At 37.8% G+C, this 22,789-nt stretch overlaps 1 protein-coding gene across 1 annotated transcript in view; it reads right to left on the reverse strand.

The window, feature by feature from the left end:
• Positions 1-22,250, reverse strand: part of gprc6a (G protein-coupled receptor, class C, group 6, member A) — a 31,614-nt gene extending 9,364 nt beyond the window's left edge. Inside the window, exons 1-5 of the mRNA XM_039747622.1 lie at positions 22,018-22,250; positions 21,376-21,679; positions 17,984-18,787; positions 1,654-1,869; positions 475-598 (exon numbers count right to left, since the gene is read on the reverse strand). Of these exons, the coding sequence (XP_039603556.1) occupies positions 475-598; positions 1,654-1,869; positions 17,984-18,787; positions 21,376-21,679; positions 22,018-22,208 (1,639 nt within the window). The 5' untranslated portion in view covers positions 22,209-22,250. The remainder of the gene's footprint in view (positions 1-474; positions 599-1,653; positions 1,870-17,983; positions 18,788-21,375; positions 21,680-22,017) is intronic.
• Positions 22,251-22,789: the final 539 nt, after the last annotated feature.

Genomic DNA, 22,789 nt, shown 5'->3' on the forward strand with positions numbered 1-22,789 from the left:
ATATTACTCTACCAAGATAAAACACAGGTGAAGGTGTGTGAAGTGCTTCCTGTGGAGAAAACACAGTAATGTAAAAAAATGATGTGCTTGATGTGTGTGTTTGTGTGAAAAAAATGCAGTGTCACAGTTTTTATAAAAAACATGCTCCTCCTCAGGTATGAACAAGAGGGATAAATATTCCTTGTTTTCACCCTGAAAAAAATACCCCAAACCCTTAAAGCCTCCAAAGAACTCTTTAAGTGAGTCTTGAATTTTACAATTGTGAAATCACCAGTGAAAAACTGTATGCATTTGCAAAACTGTATGCAAACTGAAACTTGTAGCTCATCACTACCTGTTAGTAACATTTTGAATTTTTTTTTTAAATCAGCTTAATTTTACTTTGGACACTTACTTAAGATCAGCAATACTGCATTGAATGTCCTGTTGAAGTCTTAACTTTTCTAATGTATTTATGTAAAATCTGCTATTTACCTGTATTGTTGGAATATTGATTCTCTGTACAGTTGATACATTCATAACAACAGGTATGCTGTCCTTCTGCTGTTTTCTTAAACTGTCCTTTGTTGCAGGTGTCTGAGCATTTTGAGACAATACTCTATGGGGACAAAAAGAAACTTTTTGAACATAATACACTTAAGACAAAGTAATTGAACTACTGTGTATACTGTAAATTCAATGCAGTCATATTCCTACAACATATGAAAAAGTATTGAACAATACCAGGATGATGAAAAGAATCTACGAGATGTCAAATGGTAAATCAGTGGCATTGTGGTTCATACTACTGCCTCCTACCTCCAGAATCCTTGACTCAAATCTCTGTTTGTATGGAGCTAGCACAATATTCCAGTGTTGGCATAGGGTTCGATATTAGTATCCCGTTTTCCTCACAGCGACGTCTATGTTAGGCTGCTACACTGTAAAAGGTGTGCCAGTATGTGCCCAAGGGTGCCTTGTGATAGAAAGATATTGCATTTAGGAATGGATTCTGCTTTGTACCTGAATATAATGAAGGTTTTTTTTGTGACATTGGACTGTTGTTAGTTGATTCATAAAGAAGTGGCTGGATAAAATAAATACTAAACACAACTCAACTATATACCCCACAACGATATTGTGTTTAAATGTCCTGTGTTAATGCATATTGATATGAGAACTTCTCTTCAGTTTGTTAAGTTTTGTCGGACCTTTCACCTGACGTCTCCCCCTCTTCTTAAAGACTCACTTCTTGATGTTTGGTGTATAGATGGTCATTGGAGATGTTAACACTGAGCATGCAACAGGCTGTCGATTTTTCTTGATCTTTTTTTGAAGCCTGTTGTTCTGTCTAGCAATGCCACTGCTTGCAAAGTTACGAGAAAATGCTAATTTTAGGAACTCTTGCTGTATGACATTAAAGATGAGAAGTGCATTTTGAATGATACACAACTGAATATTTACCCAGGGGAATATACAGGTTTGCTGAACATTTGTAATTTACAAAACTGCCCATACATTAAAGCTCATTAGCCTCATGGAACCTTTTAAAAACAATTGTCAGATAAACATTTTTTTAAAGAGGGGAATAATTAAAGTCCATTGTGTCACTCAGATACATAGAGTCTATAAGAGGAACTTCTAAAACATTAGATGTAATGCACAGTAACCTACCTTTAGGCTATCAATCTGTTCCTCTGTTTCGTTGCTATTAAAAATGAAGGCATCATTTTCAATATCATATTCAGCCACAACATTTTGAAGATTCAATGTCTCATTCCTGGTTTTCCACATGACAATCTGATAGCCAAGGTTGGTGTCTCCATGAGAATCAAAACTGATGTTTTGCCCTTCGTATGTAAACGTAACGTTTTTGACACTTTCCAGCAACTGAATAAAATAAAATGAATGGTGTGAGGAATAGATTTTAAAATTTCAAGAGATGACTTTTTGAACATTTCATTTCTTTACATGCTTATTTATCAAAACATTTTGATCCGTCATTTATAAAGTAATATGTTTAAAAGTTGTCAAATATTTTATTATTGCTTCTCAATGGGGGAAAAATGAAGTAGGAGCAAAGGTGGGTAGAGTAGCCAAAAATTGTACGAGTAAAAAAAAAAAAAAATTGTAAGAGTAGCGTTCCTTGAAAATAATATTATTCAAGTAGAAGTAAAAATCAAAAAAATGACTCAGGTAAGAGTAAAAAAGTATTTGGTGAAAAGGCTACTCAAGTACGGAGTAACTGTTTGATCATAATAAATGATTTATTTTTTAGAAATGTTGTAATAAGATAGACAAAAAATATAAAAATGTGCAAATTCTGCTTTTTCCATATAATAAAAAATGAATAAAAATAAATAACATCTTTACAAAATAAAGATGCACAAATAACACAAAGTTTCAAATCTCAGTTTTTCACAACAAAGCTAGTAGGTAACATGTATGTCTGAACAGTGCAAACTACTACACTGACAGTATAATACTGTATATTCACTTATCCTCCAAATAGCACAGCTGATAGAAAATAACAACAGCAAAAAATGAAATTATGTAAAACTTACCACGACATGTTTCCTCAGGTTTTGGCAGACACAGAAGACATTGCATTATATAGATGTTCTTTTGCACTGTGTAAGTGAAACATGCTTTTTATTTGAGGCCAGGGGTGTTCATCCTTGTCCTCTTCAGATGTAACATTTGAGACAGTTGCCTCTGCCATTTTTCATGCATTGTTTCTTTCCCTGTCTGCTGTCTGTGAGGAGTTTGTGCTGCTATGCCACCACAGTTTGTGTGTGGCCATGTGAGGGCATGTTTACGTCTCATTGGTGAAACATAGTCATGTGTTCATTGTTGGTACATCTGATTGGTGAATCTGGCAAAAATATAGCGTATCTAATGTGTAGATGATTGAATGTAACAAGTCGAGTGTTGCCCAATGTAGCGGAGGAAGAGCAGAGTTTCTTCTTCACAAATGTACTCAAATAAAAGTAAAATGTATGGTGCAGTAAAACTACTCTTAGAAGTGTAATTTTAAAAAAAAAGTTACTCAAGTAAATGTAATGGAGTAAATATAACTTGTTACTACCCACCTCTGGGTAGGAGACACATAACAGGTTTGAGAAGTAATGTTTGAATTGCAAACACATTTGCTGTAGAAAATGCTATTCTGATACATGGGACTAATTGGTCGTTCTGCATTTGCTCAGTTTTAACATGAATCAAAACTAAGCACATAATCTAATGAAAATTCAGAAAATACAAGTGGGTGAGAAATATAGAGTAAAAGAACATTTTTTAATATTGTTTACATTTTTCATATATTATACATTTGTTTTCACCATGTAATGCCAGTAGTTTCTAAACATAATAATAATAATAATAATATTGGGGCAGTTTCCATTACTAAGGTCAAGTATTCTTCAGAATTCTTCCCACTAATGCTTGTCTCTCAAATAGTACTGCAGCTAAATGTCTACACAGTTTTTACCACTTGGGCCCCTAGAATGGTACATGGGAGAACCAGCAGTCATTCTCAATCAACATCTCATGGCTGGGCTGTAGGAATGCTTTATGGTGTCCCTGCTTTGGGCAAGTATCATTTAGATTTATTTTTGGAGGGTCATAATATTGGATTCTGGTTGATCTGATAACTTTCGTTAGACTAATAATCATAGATAACTCTACTAAGAGCACATATCCCCAGACTACATAGTTTTAAGGAGTATTGAGAATTAGCACATCCAAATAGGAGGTCATAATCATCTACTGAAAACAGTTGCTTCTTCCCTACAGGCGAAGATGGAGGCTTTTAGGTAAATCAACATTTTGTTTACAAGTAAGGATAGAACTAATCATAATATTACACAAGGAATCAGTGCTGCATCAGATAAGTCTTCAGACAAAGTTTTCACTTTACAGGTCAGCATACATTATCACCCAAGTTCTGTGACTAAAAGAATAAGATCATGAGGCTCCTGCACAAGGCTACTGGAATCACCCTTTATGAAATTCTAAGGAGATCTACAATAAGATAATTTGATGGCAGTAGTTTGGGTTTGTACTTAAGATGCCCTCATACCACCTCCCAATTATGTTTTTCATATATTATACATTTGTTTTCACCATGTAATGCCAGTAGCTTATAAACATAATAATATTGAGGCAGTTTCCAATATTATCTGAGAACTACTCAGAAGGAATAGAAAACTGTTTAAAAGAACTGGGTGGCCAAGTGTGTTTAGCTCCTTATCCACTTCTACATCCCTCACCCAGAAAATCAACTAATGAAGATAATGATAATTATTATTGAAATCCAAGATAATAATTATTAAGACTGATAGCAACATTAAAGTACACTTCCAGAATTGTTTTAAATTGTTTTCGCTACTTGTGTCTATTCATGGTATAAGTGGTTTTACTTACGTTTTGTTTTGAGTATTGTATTACACATTTTTGTGTGGCCATCCAGGGGAAACCCCCACCTTCAGCATATAATAATGCACTGGTTACTGTGACTTGCCTGTAAACAGCTTCTTTTTGCAGGAAAAGCTTAATTCTATTTCCTTCTTTCCTTTAGATTACATTGTTTTGTTCCTGCTTTTATTGTTTTTCTTACCATATATATTTTGAAGGTTTTTTTTCTTATCACTTGTTCAAAATGTAAAATGCATTAATAAATGCAGCCATGAAAGGTAGTGTGCCTGCACATAGTTACAGTTAATTATCTGTAAATGCAAAATTGTAAAAATAGTAAACCTCTGATGTGTTTTACTCAGGATTTGAATTCAGAGATTTCTGATCTAATTATTGCATATATCAAAGATTGAAATAATTGCACCCAATAAGGTTTAAACTAACAATGTCTTAATGTTTTATGCAAAACACAAATATTAATTACACTAGCAAAGCTGACAGAATAAATGTGAAAGTAGCACACTTTCAATAGCACTATGGTCAGTCAAAACTATTTGTTATGATTCACTTTGAAACTGTAGATGAAATACAGTATTTTCAGAGTGTAGTTAATGATATTAGTGCAGCCACAGAAAAGGCAGCTAAAACTCAATGCCTGATTTTTGTAATAAGAAGCAGGGAACTGACATTTGCTAACAGATCATATTTATACAACAAATGTACAATGTTGTGTTATACCTGGAACGTCAGTAATACATTTATATCTTCTTATTTCAGAGTGGTGATAATATGTTGCAAGGGCATAATGGCTTCTAAAACTTCTCTGGGATTATGGGCATAGTGGAGTGCTGAGCTTTAATTGGGCAACCACAGTTTAAGGAATATAGTGCTAACTCGACATCATAAAAACATTCAAGAAGCATTGTATATCATTCACCATTAAAGAATACCTCAAAGGGAACACATTTTTAACATTATTTATTCATTCCATTTTCTAACCTGCTTAATCCATGGCAACAGTTACAGCTGCCAGTTCTGATATTACTGGTTGTATGGTAAGAAACTGGACTGTCCACATTGGCATAGACCCACACAAACCACACCTGTTTAGTCAACCTCACCTGAAATTTTTTGGACATGAGTAAACCAGAGTTGACAGAGAAAATTCACACAGGCATGAGAAGAATGTCCAAACTATTCACAAAGCATGATTTGAAGGCAGTCTCCAGAAGCTGTGAGGTAGCAGGCCTCACCACCACAAAAGTCAGGTGACTACCTGTTGAAGCTCATCGAGAGAATGCCAAGAGTGTGCAAAGCAGTAATCAGAGCAAAGGGTGGCTATTTTGAAGAAACTAGAATATAAAACAGGTTTTCAGTTATTTCACCTTTTTTTGTTAAGTACATAACTCCACATGTGTTCATTCATAGTTTTGATGCCTTCAGTGAGAATCTACCAATGTAAATGGTCATGAAAATAAAGAAAACACATTGAATGAGAAGGTGTGTCCAAACTTTTGGCCTGTACTGTGTGTGTGTGTGTGTGTATATATATATATATATATACATATATATATATATATATATATATATACATATATATATATATCCACCCCCGGGGCCCTGCCACCAAGGACTTTTTTGACCACCTCGGTGACTTCAGTCCCAGAGATGGGAGAGCCCACCTCAGAGTCCCCAGGCTCTGCTTCCTCGTGGAAGGCATGTTAGTGGGATTGAGGAGGTCTTGAAGTACTCCTCCCACCGACCCTAGCGTCCGAGTGAGGTCAGCAGCACCATCCCCACTATATACGGTGTTGACACTGTACTGCTTCCCCTCCTGAGGCGCGGACGGTGGACCAGAATCTCCTCGGCCGTCCGAAGTCATTCTCCATGGCCTCTCCAAACTCCTCCCATGCCCAAGTTTTTGCCTCAGCAACAACGAAGCAGCGTTCGCTTGGCCTGCGGTACCTATCAGCTGCCTCCAGAGACCCACAGGACAAAAATGTCCTATAGGACTCCTTCTTCAGCTTGACGGCATCCCTTACCGCCGGTGTCCACCAATGGGTTCGGGATTGCCGCCACGACAGGCACCGACCAGCTTGCGGCCACAGCTCCGGTCAGCTGCCTCAACAATAGAGGCACGGAACATGGCCCATTCGGACTCAATGTCCCCCACCTCCCTCGGGACGTGGTTGAAGTTCTGCTGGAGGTGGGAGTTGAAGCTACTTCTGACAGGGGACTCTGCCAGCCGTTCCCAGCAGACCCTCACAACACGTTTGGGCCTACCAGGTCTGACCGGCATCTTCCCCCACCATCGAAGCCAACTCACCACCAGGTGGTGATCAGTTGACAGCTCTGCCCCTCTCTTCACCCGAGTGTCCAAGACATATGGCCGCAAGTCCGACGACACGACCACAAAGTCGATCATCGACCTGAGGCCTAGGTGCGCATATGAACACCCTTATGCTTGAACATGGTGTTCGTTATGGACAATCCGTGACGAGCACAGAAGTCCAATAACAAAACACGCTCGGGTTCAGATCGGGGGGGCCATTCCTCCCAATCACGCCCTTCCAGGTCTCACTGTCATTGCCCACGTGAGCATTGAAGTCTCCCAGCAAAACGAGGGAATCCCAGAAGGTATGCCCTCTAGCAACCCTCCAGAGACTCCAAAAGGGAGGATACCCCAAACTGCTGTTCGGCATACGCACAAACAACAGTCAGGACCCTTCCCCCACCCGGCGGAGGGAGGCCACCCTCGTCCACGGGGTAAACCCCAATGCACAGGCTTCGAGTCGGGGGGCAATAAGTATGCCCACACCGGCTCGGCACCTCTCTCCGGGGCAACTCCAGAGTGGTAGAGAGTCCAGCCCCTCTCAAGGAGATTGGTTCCAGAGTCCAAGCTGTGCGTCGAGGTGAGTCTGACTCTCCTCCTTGAACCGTCACCTTATCGTGGTGGAGGGGTTTGCGTGTCCCAATGATCCTAGGAGCTATGTTGTCTGGGGCTTTATGCCCCTGGTAGGGTCACCCAAGGCAAACTGGTCCTGGGTGAGGGATGAGACAAAGAGCGGTTCAATAAATCTCCAATGAAAAATAAAAACTGTGGACGACGTTTTCCCTTGCCCGGACGCTGGGTCACCGGGGCCCCCCTCTGGAGCCAGGCCTGGAGGTGGGGCTCGATGGCGGCGCCTGGTGGCGGACCTGCACCCATGGGGCTCGGCGGGCACAGCCCGAAGAGGTAACGTGGGTCCTCCTCCCCATGGGCTCACCACCTATGGGAGGGGCCAAGGAGGTTGGGTGCAATGTGAGTTGGGTGGTGGCCGAAGGCGGGGACCTTGGCGGTCTGATCCTCGGCTACAGAAACTGGCTCTTGGGACGTGGAATGTCACCTCTCTGAAGGGAAGGAACCTGAGCTAGTGTGCGAGGTCAAAATCAAAAGTACCAGTCAGTATCTGGTGTGGCCACCAGCTGCTTGAAGTACTGCAGTGCATCTCCTCCTCATGGACTGGACCAGATTTGTCAGTTCTTGCTGTGAGATGTTACCCCTCTCTTCCACCAAAGCACCTGCAAGTTCCTGGACATTTCTGGGGGGAATGGCCCTAGCCCTCACCCTGCGATCCAACAGGTCCCAGACGTGCTCAATGGGATTGAGATCCGGGCTCTTCCACTGCGAGGATGATCAGCTGTCCTTCCTGTCTCCCTGTAGCGCTGTCTTAGGTATCTCACAGTGCGGACATGGCAATTTATTGCCCTAGCCATATCAGCAGTCCTCATGCCTCCCTGCAGCATGCCTAATGTACGTTCACGCAGATGAGCAGGGACCCTGGGCATCTTTCTTTGGGTGTTTTTCACAGTCGGTAGACAAGTCTCTTTAGTGTCCTGCGTTTTTAGAACTGTGACCTTAAATGCCTACTTTCTGTAACGACCATTCCACAGGTGCATGTTAATTAATTGATTATGGTTAATTGAACATGCATGGAAAACATTGTTTAAACCCTTTACAATGAAGATCTGTAAAGTTATTTGGATTTTTAAAACATTATTGTTGAAATACACAGTCCTGAAAAAGGGACGTTTCTTTTTTTGCTGAGTATGTATATATATATATATATATGGCCACACATGCGAGTAGGATGAAGCTGAGTCAACCAAGTGGAGGTAATTACTATATTTTACTATTACCTGATTGCACCCAGGGACAATATATGGGTGGCTGCCACAAACATTTTTTGTGTGTTGTGACTGATTCTTTTAGAATATATATTATATAAAAAATGTATTTATATATATATATTATAAATATATACATAAATAATATTGTAACTTAAATGTAAAGACAAAACCAAATCCAAGACAGAGTTAATAACAGAATATGTCCTGTCATTATCTATCCCAATTAATCCTGACCTGGGTTGTGGGGGTGGACTGGAGCCTCCCCAGCTAGCACAGGACACCAAACCACCACAGTTAAAGAATATGAAAACTTATATTGAAATAGCAAAAAGCAAATGACTAAACAAGAAGTAAACTGAAGCCAAGAAAGCAACGCTGGCTGTACCAAAACTCCAGGTTCCTCTTTATCAAACCCATAACTTACTGATTTAAACACATAAACTGCATGGCATATTAGGAGCTCTAGCCCTGATGGTAAGCCCTGTTGGGATCCTTGGGTGCCACCAGATAGAACTGCAGGAAAACACTACCGCCACTTTGGGGGGGTTCTGTCTGACCCAGAAATGCTTCTGACATGCAGTGCAAGACACCAGAAGTACTCTCAGGCCTGGCATTAAAGAAGCCTCCTCCTCTGCATCAGAGAGTCACAGTCGGGAGGCAATGGACAATGATTTTCAGACTAGGAGGAGAAAGAGACAGAGGTGCTGTTTTGAATATTATATGGTGCTGGACCGGCTTTAACCCTCTGGATGTGATTTTGTAAAATAAATAACTCTTTACATAACCATGAATCTGTGTTCGGCTGAGTTGTGTCTGGTGTTTGGGGCTCAGGTTTTTCTCTAGTTGCCACAACATGGATAGCTTAATTTTCATCATAAAGACATCTGTAGGGTGGCGCAGTGGTAGCGCTGCTGGCTCGCAGTTAGGAGACCCAGGTTCGCTTCCCAGGTCCTCCCTGCGTGGAGTTTGCAAGTTCTCCCTGTGTCTGCGTGGGCTTCCTCTGGGCGCTCCGGTTTCCTCCCACAGTCCAAAGACATGCTGGTTAGGTGGATTGACGATTCTAAATTGGCCCTAGTGTGTGTTTATGTGTGTCCTGCGGTGGGCTGGCACCCTGCCCAGGATTGGTTCCTGCCTTGTGTCCTGTGTTGGCTGGGATGGGCTCCAGCAGACCCCTGTGATCCTGTGTTTGGATTCAGCGGGTTGGAAAATGGATGGATGGAAGACATCTGTATGAATATGAGCAAGGTTGAATATGCAAAATTTACGTTAAGTAACGTATGTCTAGCATTATGGGTTCATTTTCATTTTTTGAGCCACTTTAACTTCATCATTAAGCATTTTTCTGGGTTAAAACTCAAATAGAAAAAGACTTGTCAAGACAATTTGACTCGGATGATCAGTATGTTGAGCCTGAAGTTAAACTTCCTTATGAAAGATTCATTACCTGTGTTAATGCTGAACAGACAATTCATCTCCTAGTTGTACCTTTCCAGACTTCAACATCTCTACCAGAAACCCTGAAAGGTATTGCATTGTTCCTAAAACATTTAGGCAGAGTATGCTGGAGTGTACAAATGATTACCTCTTGACAACAGAACTAAAGAGGTTCTCTGAAGACACTTATGGTGGCCTTCTCTACTTAGAGAAAAGATGTCAGTTCTGGTAAGTTCAAGTCCTTTGAGTATCTCGCCGTTGTTATCCAGGGAGACTCTCAAGTTCTAGTATTATCCGTGTATAGACCTCCAAAATTCAACGCGTCTTTTTTTGAGGAATTCTCTGACTTAATGTCAATTTTAATTACGAACTATGGCACACTCCTAATAGTTGGCGACTTTAATTTTCATATAGATAATCAGTGTGACCTAAAAGTAAAAGGATTTATGAACCTCCTGGAATCTTTTGATTTGAGACAGCTAGTTAATCAGCCTACACATAAAGCAGGTCATACATTAGACTTCCATCCATCCATTTTCCAACCCGCTGAATCCAAATACAGGGTCACGGGGGTCTGCTGGAGCCAATTCCAGCCAACACAGGGCACAAGGCAGGAACCAATCCTGGGCAGGGTGCCAACCCACCGCAGTACATTAGACTTAGTAATTACTAAAGGACTTAAAGCTGATATAAAGCAGGTCATTAATATTGGTCTATCAGACCATTTTCTTCTACTTTTTAATATAGAAATAATGATAGAAAACACCCATAAGAAGCATATTGTTAAAAAACGCTTCTTTGACTCAGCAGCAGCTTTAAAACTTACAAACATTCTAAGCAATCAGTCCGTTTATAGTGCCAACTATAATAGAGAGGATAATGTAAATAGTAAGGTGGAAAGATTTAATACTAAAGTGAGAGCTGCTGTTGACATAGATGCACCTGAAAAGACAGTTAAAAAATCTTCTAGCATTGTTATACCATGGAAGACCCAAAGAGTGTTGGATTTAAAGAGAACATGCCGTAGAGCTGAGCGTAAATGAAGGAAGACTAAACTAACTATCCACTATGAAATATTAAAAGTTAAAATAACAGAATACAATAACACTGTCCGTCTTGAGAGGCGCTGCTATTTCTCTAAGATTATAAATAACAATGCTAGTAATCCCAGAGTCTTATTCTCGACGATTGATCGTCTGCTAAACCCAGGTAACTCAAAGGAATGCCTCCTAAGTACTTCCAGTAAAACCTGTGAGGTTTTGCTGTATTTTTCAAGCAAAAAATTAATGATATTAGAAATAACATAGAATATCTCCCCAACACTAAGGATCCTCCTAAACCCCAGCATTCCGTTATAAACAAATTAAACTCTTTCACTAGGATAGATTTACCTGATTTACAAAAAATAATATCTCAATTAAAACCCTCCACCTGCGTCCTTGACCCAATACCAACACATTTTTTCAAAGAAGTATCGGGAGTGCTAATTGATAATGTTCTTGACATAGTAAATTTGTCATTAGATACGAGGGTCTTCCCAGACTGTCTTAAGACTGCTGTAGTTAAACCCCTACTTAAGAAACATAATCTCAACCCTCAGCTCTTGAAAATTTTAGACCCATCTCTAACCTGCCTTTCTTAAGTAAAATTCTGGAGAAGGCAGTCATTATGCAGTTAAATGACCACTTCAATAAACATGCTATTCTTGATAAATTTCAGTCGGGTTTTAGAACAAATCACAGCACAGAAACTGCACTCGTTAAAGTAGTAAATGATTTGTGGGTGAATGCAGACAGAGGCCATTTATCTGTTCTCGTCCTCTTAGATCTGAGTGCCGCATTTGACACCATTGATCATAATATTCTTAGAAATCGCCTTAGTCAATGGGTGGGCCACTCTGGCAGTGTCTTAAATTGGTTTGAATCCTACCTGGCAGGGAGAAAATTCTTTGTTAGTTGTGGTAATTACAACTCAAAGACACATGATATCCGATATGGTGTTCCACAAGGCTCTATCCTGGGTCCGCTGCTCTTCTCAATCTACATGCTTCCATTAGGTCAGATTATCTCAGGGCACAACGTGAGCTATCACAGCTATGATGACACACAGCTGTATTTATCAATAGCACCTGATGACCCCGATTCCCTTGATTCACTAACACAATGTCTGACTTGTATCTCAGAATGGATGAATAGTAACTTTCTCAAGTTAAATAAAGAGAAAACTGAAATCTTAGTGATTGGCAATAATGGATACAATGAGGCTATTAGAAATAAACTGGATACATTAGGATTAAAAGTCAAGACGGAGGTAAAAAGCTTAGGGGTAATTGTTGACTGTAATCTGAATTTTAAATCGCATATTAATCAGATCACTAGGACAGCATTTTTTCACTTAAGAAACATAGCAAAAGTTAGACCTCTTATATCACTGAAAGATGCTGAGAAATTAGATCACGCGTTTGTTTTCAGTCGACTAGATTACTGTAACGCACTCCTCTCAGGACTACCCAAAAAAGACATAAATCGTTTACAACTAGTGCTGAATGCAGCTGCTAGAATCCTAACTAGGAAAAGAAAATCCGAGCACATTTCTCCAGTTTTGATGTCACTACACTGGTTACCTGTGTCATTCAGGATTGACTTTAAAATTCTGCTTATGGTTTATAAAGCCTTAAATAATCTAAGCCCCATCTTATATATCGGAATGTCTGACACCTTATATTCCAAATCGTAACCTCAGATCCTCAAATGAGTGTCTCCTTAGAATTCCAAGAACAAACCTTAAAAGAAGTGGTGAGGCGGCCTTCTGCTGTTATGCACCTAAAATCTGGAATAGCCTGCCAATAGGAATTCGCCAGGCTGATATGGTGGAGCACTTCAAAAAAACTGCTGAAAACACATTATTTTAACATGGCTTTCTCATAATTTCTCATAATTTCACTGTAATCAAAATCCTGATACTCTATATCTCCAGTTCATTATAATAACTATTCATGGTGGCTCTAAAATCTGTACTAACCCCTACTCTCTTTTCTGTTTCCTTTTCCGGTATCCTTTTCCACCACCATCTACTCAAAGCACCATGATATTCCAACAATGATTAAAAGCCAGAAGTCTGTATGACCATCAACATCAAGTGACTCCGTGAGAACCCTAACTACAAAGAGGACTATTTCATTTATGTTAGGTACAATGCCCAGAGGGGACTGGGCGGTCCTGTGGCCTGGAACCCCTGCAGATTTTATATTATTTTTCCTCCAGCTGTCTGAAGTTTTTTTTTCTGTTTTTCTGTCCACCCTGGCCATCGGACCTTACTCCTTTTCTATTATAACTAATGTCTTATTTTAATTTCTTATTTTGTCTTTTATTTTTCTTTTCTTCAGTATGTAAAGCACTTTGAGCTACTTTTTGTATGAAAATGTGCTATATAAATAAATGTTGTTGTTGTTAGAGATATTATGGCTTAGCTTACAAAAATTGTGTGTACAACGTGCCCCATAGTGGCTTATCAATAGGTTGCTTACCAGTAAGGTTCTGCTTAACCATAGAAGGAGATTTGTTAAGATTTTATCACAGAGATGCCCTCTTCTCAACAGAATACAGTCATTTTAGTAATGGTAATAGTAATTTTTAAAAAGCAAAGCGTGTTCCTATTAGAAAACGTGCCTCCACCAAAGATTTTGTCAATTATTTTCATTAAGGAATTTGCGTATCTTCACAGCTTCTTGAAGACAATTGTTTCTGATTTGTTTTGCTGCTTTGGAAATATTTTGTACTAAGCTGGGAGTGAGTCTTGATCTGTCCTCGTATTATTATTAGGAACAAAATGGTCAAAGAGTAGACATTAACCAAGACTTTGATAAATAATTTAGAGGCACGGTGACATCTTTAATTCACTCATGGGCAGAAACAGCATCAGAAGTTGATGACCATAATACTGGTAGAGAGGTAAACATAGATCAAGTTTTATAAAGCCATAAAGGAGAGCTACACATTCAAAAAGACAAGCAATAATTCATACCCATTAGAGATGACTATATTGAACTGAAGCACTTAAATACTTAATAAAATGACTTTCCCACAGTTATAAATGGTAAATTATTCCAGTCTGTCCTATAGATTGTGCTCCCATTTTATATTCTGACCCCTCCCATCATTCTGCTCCTGTACACTTACTGCAGTCTATCAGCATGGCAAGATGTGTCAGATTACAGAAAGATATAAGGACCTTGGGTGAACGTCTAAGAAATCTCTAATATGTTTACAGAACACAGATCGATGATATAGACTTTTATGAGAATCAGCAGAAAAGGTACTTAGCAAGCCAGCAGTTTATTTACAACATATTGTTTACCAACCTTGGACTGAAATTGCCTCTAATATGACTCCTGAGCCAAGCTTTATGACTATTTATGTCCAAAATAAGCAAGTTATTTTAATGAGCAATATAAACTTGTAGGTTTGCAGTTTGGCACACAGCAGGTATAGGGGGTAATAGTCACTTCCCAAGACCCTGAATTAAAAACATCGCCTTTAATGAAATAATTTACTTCTTTTTATTTATTTATTTTACTCTTCCATGGGGAGCACAACATTAAAACATTGCCAAAACACCACAGAGTTGACATTATTTGGGATAGTCAAAGTTATATTTTAATTATTATAAAAGTGGGTACCCGTTGCCCTTGGTCATCCATAATATTCACATCTAAAAAGGATTTACATGCTCTAGAGCCTGTCACCATGCTCCATGTTGTAATAAATGTGATCCCTGACAGCCTGATTTACAGTGTAGATTTGACACGAGCTTTGGTTTTATCTCACCACAGTTATGTAGTTCTCTTCAAAACTGCAAGATGCATAGCACTACTTAGTGAGCACAGCTGAAACGTAAGTCATGTGTTTTTATAGCACATCAGATAAATACATAAAGCAGTAGAAAAATAATGTCATCTGATTAAATGGCACAAAAAGTATGCACAACATTTATACTTCTGGTAGAAACTTTGCAGTGTGTTCTTAAATGTGGAATAACAGGCCTCTCTCATCTAAGAGAGCCTGTTTGCAGGAGTTGGAGTGTGTTACAGCACTGAGAGGATTACAGCACTGTTCATAAGTGCTGCCTGCAAATATTAACTGTGGACATGCTACACCCTAATCAGATTACAGTAGTGGTTCTCAACCTGTGGGGCGGGCCTCCCTAGGGGGGCGCGAAGTAACAAAAAGGGGGGCACAAAGATGTGAAAAAAAGAAAACAAGAATCAAAAATATGAAAAAAAACATCTGTTGAAACCAAAACAAATTAACTTAAACTATATTCTGATACTAGAACAATAAATATAGAGTTAGATAAATGTCAATAAAAGTTAAGTAGGTGTAATAAAATATGCATCTACATTTCAAAAAAATGTTAGGGGGGGGCGTGATTAAAACTGTTATGAAAACTCGAGTCACAAATACTTAAAGGTTGAGAAACGCTGGATTACAGCTTTAATTTCTGTAAAATGTTTTTTAAAAACAGATCAAACAAGCAAAATCCACCCTAACCCTAATAAAAAAACTGCAATTTCATCAGAAGGTTTGTTACTCTTTTTGATTATACTGATATAAAAGACTGATTCACTTGCTTTTAATGTCCTCAGTGAGAAACCCATTTAGTTCAGAATTTAATTTAATAGTTTCGCGGCCAACTCCAAGTATCAAATATATGTGGATGTAATTATGATAAAGTAAATCATCACAAGCACAATCCATGTATAATGTTGCATTTTAGTCTTTCATGTGGTATACCTGGCAGGTTTCATGGACATTTTTTTTTGTTTTTAATCAAAAGGCAATCTTTATAAAGTTGAAAAAGAATGAGATTCACTATGATCTTTAGAACCAAATTTTACAACAGTACTACACTTTGTAGTCAATGACATATAAAATTCCCAAAAGGAGTTGGACAGCAAGTTAGAATAGGTCGCTGTAACAGTTATAAGAGACAGTGGACCCCCATCAGTGTACTGTCAGCAGAACAAATGAGACTAGGAAATGAATCAAACTCAGTTTGATTTAAGGGTTCATAACCAAGAGTAAAAAAGTACATTATCACAAAACAACAAGAACGTTTACTAGTAATCAGATTTGAAAAAGAAAAAGAGTTCACAACGAGAAACACTACGAAAGACACAGGTGTGTTGTCATCTATTATCGAAATCATGAATGATGAGTGAAGTGTCTCGCTTGTACTGCATTTAAACCATCACACAGATGATGTCAGACATCACAATGCAGGAAACTTCACCATCCTGGTAACTTGAAACAGGGTCTGAACAAGAGAACTCATGATGAATGAACAAAATGGCATCAATAGACTTAAACAAAAATAAAAATATAGCACTACCTTCCAAAATGAATGAATACAAAAAAAGTAAATTAATATAAAAGAGAAATAATAAAAATAAAAATTGCTATGATTTTTCTTTAAGCTAGAAAGCAACAACTATAACTAAATCACCAAAAACAATAAATTAACTCAGAAAAAAACTATTTAAAGGTAGGCACACATAACGAATAGGGGTTTTCTTTTGTCCGAGACCTGAAATTTTTTATTTTTCTCTCCTCTGTTGTCAAAAAGAAATATATCAAGTTAATGGAAATTTTTATTTGTATGAATTTATTTTTATTTATTAATATTAAATGAATGGGAATTTCTTCTTTTTTCTTTTTTTACTTGGTACAGTATACTGTATGTCTTTTATAAGTTTATGAGGAAACGTGTCAAATTTGTGATCATTTCAGACCACTTTGCTCCATTTGTAATTAATTCTTTGTAGGCACTGCCCTTATAAAAAAAGAAAAAATGACCAGTTTGTTCACTGGGTGGATAAGTGGAGCTGCCGTGAGTTGTGGGGCTTGGATTGGACAGGTGGTGCATGTTTCCATTCGAAGTGCCCACGGGTGGAGATGCGTACCACCTACCCATCATACTGCGTATCGGTGTTCTTCTGGTGCGACCGTGGTGTGTGGGAGTTGGTGCAGGGTAAGGTCAAGTGTATACGAGACATAACGTGATGCCGGGTGCTGAGGAGTGTTGGCAACGAAGGCGTGTGTGTGACCCAATTGGTCGAGATAGGTGTGTCACATAGAGAGAGAGGGGAGTGTTCGAGTCAGGTGATGGCTGACCCGGTTCAGACCAGGGTGATTTACAGGAAGGAGAATTGACTGTTATTCCTATTTGCCAGGGACAGACAAAGCAGGATAAGAATTATTTTTACTTAAAGACTGATTCTTCAAAGATGGTTAAAAAAGGGGATTGATTTTATTTTTTCATCTGGAATTTGTTTTTGGTGCATGTAATTTTCTGTAATTGTCTTTTCTTTGTTTTTTATCTCAAATAATTATTAGTGTTTGTGTGCATTTTTTGATATTTTCTCTATGGAACATTTTTTTTCAATAAATACTCCCTTTTATTTGTTATATCAGCTGGATAAGCTCCCTTATTCTTCCACTGACTGTCACAATACTTCATGTCCCTGCATTCCTACTATAGCATAAGGTAGGGACACTGGGTTATGACAAAGTTGTAAGGTTTTGTACTGTAATTCACTATTACTGTATTATATCTGTAAATCTGTCAAAGCAGTCTGAGTCTGTAGTATATAAAGTGGCCACCACATACGTGAATAAATTGAATTTAACCAGAAAAAAACTGTTCACTGAAATATAAATGGTAGATAAGAAGGCTCCAGATGCATGCAGTGGGAACATTAGGGCAAACAGCAATTTTCTTTGAAAAGCTTTTCTAGAGCCCAGTTGATGGATAAATTCAATTGACTTAACATTTTACATTGAGAGATACAAGCAATGCACCCATCATATGCATAACAAGGTGAATATAAATGGTAGAGATCTACAGGCCTTAAAGCTGTGATGGACAATTGTAAGAGGTAGAAAAAGAATGATGGAGTTTGAAATAGTTAAATGTTAATAAATACCTTCCAAGGTGGAAAATCTGTGGAATTCTGATACTCTTCTGTTGTGTAGAAATCACGAATTCCATTAGCAATAGCAACAACAGCCAGTTGTGTCCTGTATGCAATTCCTGGACGGAAATTTTTCATTAAGATATCCCTTTCATCTTCAGAAGCTCCAACTTTAAAGTTCAACAAACAATTTGAGGAGTTGGTTGAATTTGCTAAACAACTCGAGAGCAAATCCTTAAATTCCTTTAGAAAGACATTTTTATTTAAGTATTCCTCATTTGTTGGTAGATTTTTCAAAAAATTTGAAAATGATGTTAGATTTCCTCCTTTAAACATAAATCCAATTATATTTTTCACATCTTTTATTCCAGGAAAGTTGGCAACTTCAGAGGATGTAGACCAACTATCACTTGCAATCCAAATTTTACTCATTGCAGCTTTATCCAGAGATGAAAATAGTTTAATCATATGTTTAGGTTTAGCAAAGACAACAATGACCTTCACTTTTGTTTCTTTATACAGAGTTTTAATTGTTTCATTTATCTGCTTGTCTATTGTCTTATCGGACAAATAAGCAGGAATAATTTGTTTAAATGCAATACAAATGTTAAGCTCTGTAGCCTGTGAAATAAAACTGTCTATAGCAGCCCGACCATAGTCATCATCGGTCGCAATGGTTCCAATCCAGTTCCAGCCAGATCTTTTAACCAGTTTGGCAATCGCTCTTGTTTGGTAACTGTCTTTTGGCACTGTTCTTAAAAATGCAGGAAATCTCAATTTATCACTTAGTATTTCTGCAGATGATGAATAACTAACCTAAGAAATCATGAAACATGCACAAGTAGTTAAAAATCTGCAACATAAGATATTCTTTTCGTATGTACATAAACAAAAATGAGAAAAAACAAAACAATATGATTCCTAAAATGATCAAAGTAACAAGAGGAGGTGCTTAAATATGTAAAATGCTACTTTTGTAATTATTCAAACCTCTTTTGGATACATTTTATTTTTATGTATTCAATTTCTGAAAGCACTTTTTCCAAAACAGTGTTTTGGAAGTACCAGCGCCTACAGCTACACCATTGACCACAAGGAATAAGCCAACCCTGAAAAGGAAGCCAGTTGAACAGAGCATTTTTATGTTGTACTCAGACCTTTTCATTAAATTTAACTTTTTTTCTTGCTATAAATAGCTCTAAATAAAGAACAACAAAAGATAATTAAAAGGAGTGCAATGCACACTTGATTTCAAGAATGACAGTGACAGATCTGGTTGTCAAATTAATTTCTACCTGATTTAAAATCTTTTTTGAAATTTACATTATTGTGGACTGATACAGTGATACAGCTACCTCACAGTTCCGTGAAATTTTAAATTTGACTTCCACTCACGGTTGAGCTTGCACTACAATTTTCTTCTCATTTCTGAAGATACGCTTGTTAGCTTAATTGGTACATTTTTAGTGTTTGGGCATGACTGAGTATCCCCTGTGATATTATGATGCTTCCTATTGGATTGGCGACCAGTGCCATCAGGATAGACATGAACCTCTAAAAGCCCTGAACTGAATGAAGGTTTTTTGATAATGTATGTGTGGATTCATGAACTGACCGGATGGATGTTATTTTGCACAGATATTCTGTAAATACACAGCTGCTGTCCTACAATGTTTGAGGCATACCATCCTGGCAGAGTTTTTACATTCTTCATGGGCAAGCAGGTTTTCCTTTAGGTTTTACAATTTTATCCCATATCACAAATGGATACTGATAGTTTCAGTCATGTCTCTAAATTGGCACGGTGGGAGTAAATGTGAGTGTGACCTGTAATGGACTGAAATCCCCTCCAGGGACTTGTATAATCAAAATACTCTCCGACTTCCCACCGCAATGTAGTGGTAAATGCAAGTTCAGAAGATGGATGGTTATTACCTACTTCAGTGATTTCTTAACTCGGTCCTGGAGGCACACTGTGGCTGCAGGTTTTTGTTCTGACCAGATTCATAATCAGTGACAACTCCTGATAACACTGATCTCATTTCATTAGCTGGTATGTTTTCTCTTATTCTACATTCAGAAAAGCACAGTAGCATGATTTTTACATTTAAAGACATTAATAAATATTTCTGCTTTTGCCATCGATTTAAATGCTTAACCCTCTTTTGTTGATTTCATTATATTTTGCCCATTCTCTGTGCAGATTTCCCCCTTCGTTGTATCTTATTAATAACAATTGAAAACAAACAGAGCAGACACCCAGGCAAACAAAGGCTGCGACTACTTTAGCGTCAAACCCACTAATTAGTAAATAATGGATTCATTAAACAATTAGAACATCTGGAAAAGTAGAATGAAAATCAAGATGAAAATATCGATAATAAGAAAAAAAAAAATACATTATTCCCATATAACTGCTTGGTACATTTTAATACATTTTTTTTTTTTACCAAACATTGTTTTCTAATTTCTGTATTGTTCCCAAAACACAGAACTTGGGAAACAAAAGTTAACTTAATTAGCTCAGGAGTCCAATTAAAAACAGAAGCTGGTTGGAACAAAAACTTGCAGCCACAGTGTGTCCCTAGGACCGAGTTTGGGAAGCATGACAAACTGACATCCTCAACGTGAAAAGTGCTGTGGCTTTGTGTGATATACAGAATACTATTATCGTTATGGGGATGAATATGAAGAATTTGTTTTGCAAGATGCCTGAGTTTCATTGTTGGATTTTGTAAAAAATATATAATTACATTTATTATAAGTTTACCTTCTCGTTGTAGACATTAAACAATGACAACTTTTGAATATATAATAGCATTAAGGAAGCATCGCTGTGGCTATGTTTAGCACTTCTATTTAGAACTTCACAGTACTGGGTCAAAAACCTGGCATTGTCACTACTGGTGTGATGCATTTTTATTATGTGTCTGCACAGGTTTTTCACAAAGACCCTCTGGTTTTTCACCAGAGGAAAGACCTGCAGTTTAAGTAAATTAAGAACATGACAAATGTTTTAATGAGAATAGGACTTTCAGACCAACCTATCTCTTAAATCTTTTCTCACATTACTCTTTCAAAATGCTCTTAAGTTGGATTCTTAAGGTTCTCAAAGTAGTACTACAAGTGTTGATTTTCCCGTGTTTGACCCAGTGTTGACATTCTGTCAAGTTTTCATTCCTGCTTTGTATCTCATGCTTCTGGGGTTGACTCTGAAACTCACACCTATGACCTTTATCTATCAGGTTTGAACATAGATGAGTGAGCCAGTTAAGAAAAGTGAAAGTCTCAAATACAATAGAAACTGTAACATAACTCCTAAAAGACATAATTTTGAGTTACAGCAAATAATAAGTAAGAAGTAAAATGTTCTCACTGCAAACTAAACAAAACATGAAACTCACCTGAGGCATTAGAAGTAAGTTTAATACTCTTGCAACAGCCATTGAATTTTCAGAATAGGACGCTCCTACCACAGCTTTAACTTTTGGAATATATTCTGAGTTGGTACATTCAGGTTCTAAACACTCTGTAGAAGAGTTGGACTTTGCAATAAAATTCATGGTTGCTCTTACAGCTGTGGTGACTTCAGCACAAGTATCATGGATTTCATAGCCCAGCCGAATGTCTCCTAGGAGACTGGAGTTGTTTATCATCTCTATTGCATAAATCATTGAAAGTACACCACTAAAGCCAGCAATATCAAATCTGCAACAAAATTGAAGACGGTGGTAAAGATAAAACCTTTGGTTTGTTAAAATTATTGCAAACAATATCCAAGTAACAGTTCATTTTAGACAAAGGTCATTATTAACCTGTTAATTAACGAAGATTTACATGCCTTTCATTTCGGTCACAGCAGCGGACTAAGAAATACAAGAAGGATTATTATTTAGGATTGCAACAGGCTGGTAAAAAAATAGTCATGTTTCACACAAGAGCTTTTAAACAACCAAACCAAAAAATAAATACAACTTAAAGCAGTTCATTTTTGCATGGTACAGCCAAGGAGCAATTCCTGCAAAACAATTCATAAGATTACTTACGCCTCACAGGCAAATGGTTCGGGTTTCTCTTGGCCTGTAGTATAAATAACTTTCTCGTGAACGGGAAAAAGACCACCAATGATAATATCCCCCCATGCTTTTACTCCATTAAATGACTGTGACATGTCACACAAGGCAGCTCCAGAAATCAAGCAGCTAAAGCAGATGTAGTGGATCGACAAGAAAGCCATCTGCTTATCTTTACTTCACAGTCCCTTCAGGTACAATGTCACATTCACACCATGGCCACTCCCTTTATCGTGGGCTCAACTCGACTCGATCGAGAAATCTGGGCTCACTGACTGGCAGACACTCCTCTTCTGTGGTATCAAGTTTTACAGGAAACAAGGAAGTCAATGAGATTTTTTTTTTTTTTTTGTATTTCTGATTTCTTCACTATTTGTTTCTTTCTACAGCAAAACTACTGTCTTACTTTTAAATATTATATACTCAGTGAAAGTTTTTGACTATATTAATATTTTAAAATGCCCCCCATTCCTTTTTAAGCAAGGCAAAATTAAAATGTTTTTAAGATAATGTGTCTGAATTATCCAAATATACCCAGCAAGAAAATAAAAGCTTTTCATTCATTCTTGCATCCATCCAGCCATTTCTTAAACTGCTTTGTCTAATAAAAACTCTCAAAAAACCAGAGATTAATCAAAATAAACTGGGCACAAAAACTGAAAACAATTGTGAACAGGACATCAGTTTATCACTGGTTTTACCCCATGCTCAGTCATAATAGGCCAACTTATAACCTAATGATAAG

Source organism: Polypterus senegalus, chromosome 3 (genome assembly GCF_016835505.1).
Source record: "Polypterus senegalus isolate Bchr_013 chromosome 3, ASM1683550v1, whole genome shotgun sequence".
Lineage (NCBI taxonomy): Eukaryota > Metazoa > Chordata > Cladistia > Polypteriformes > Polypteridae > Polypterus > Polypterus senegalus.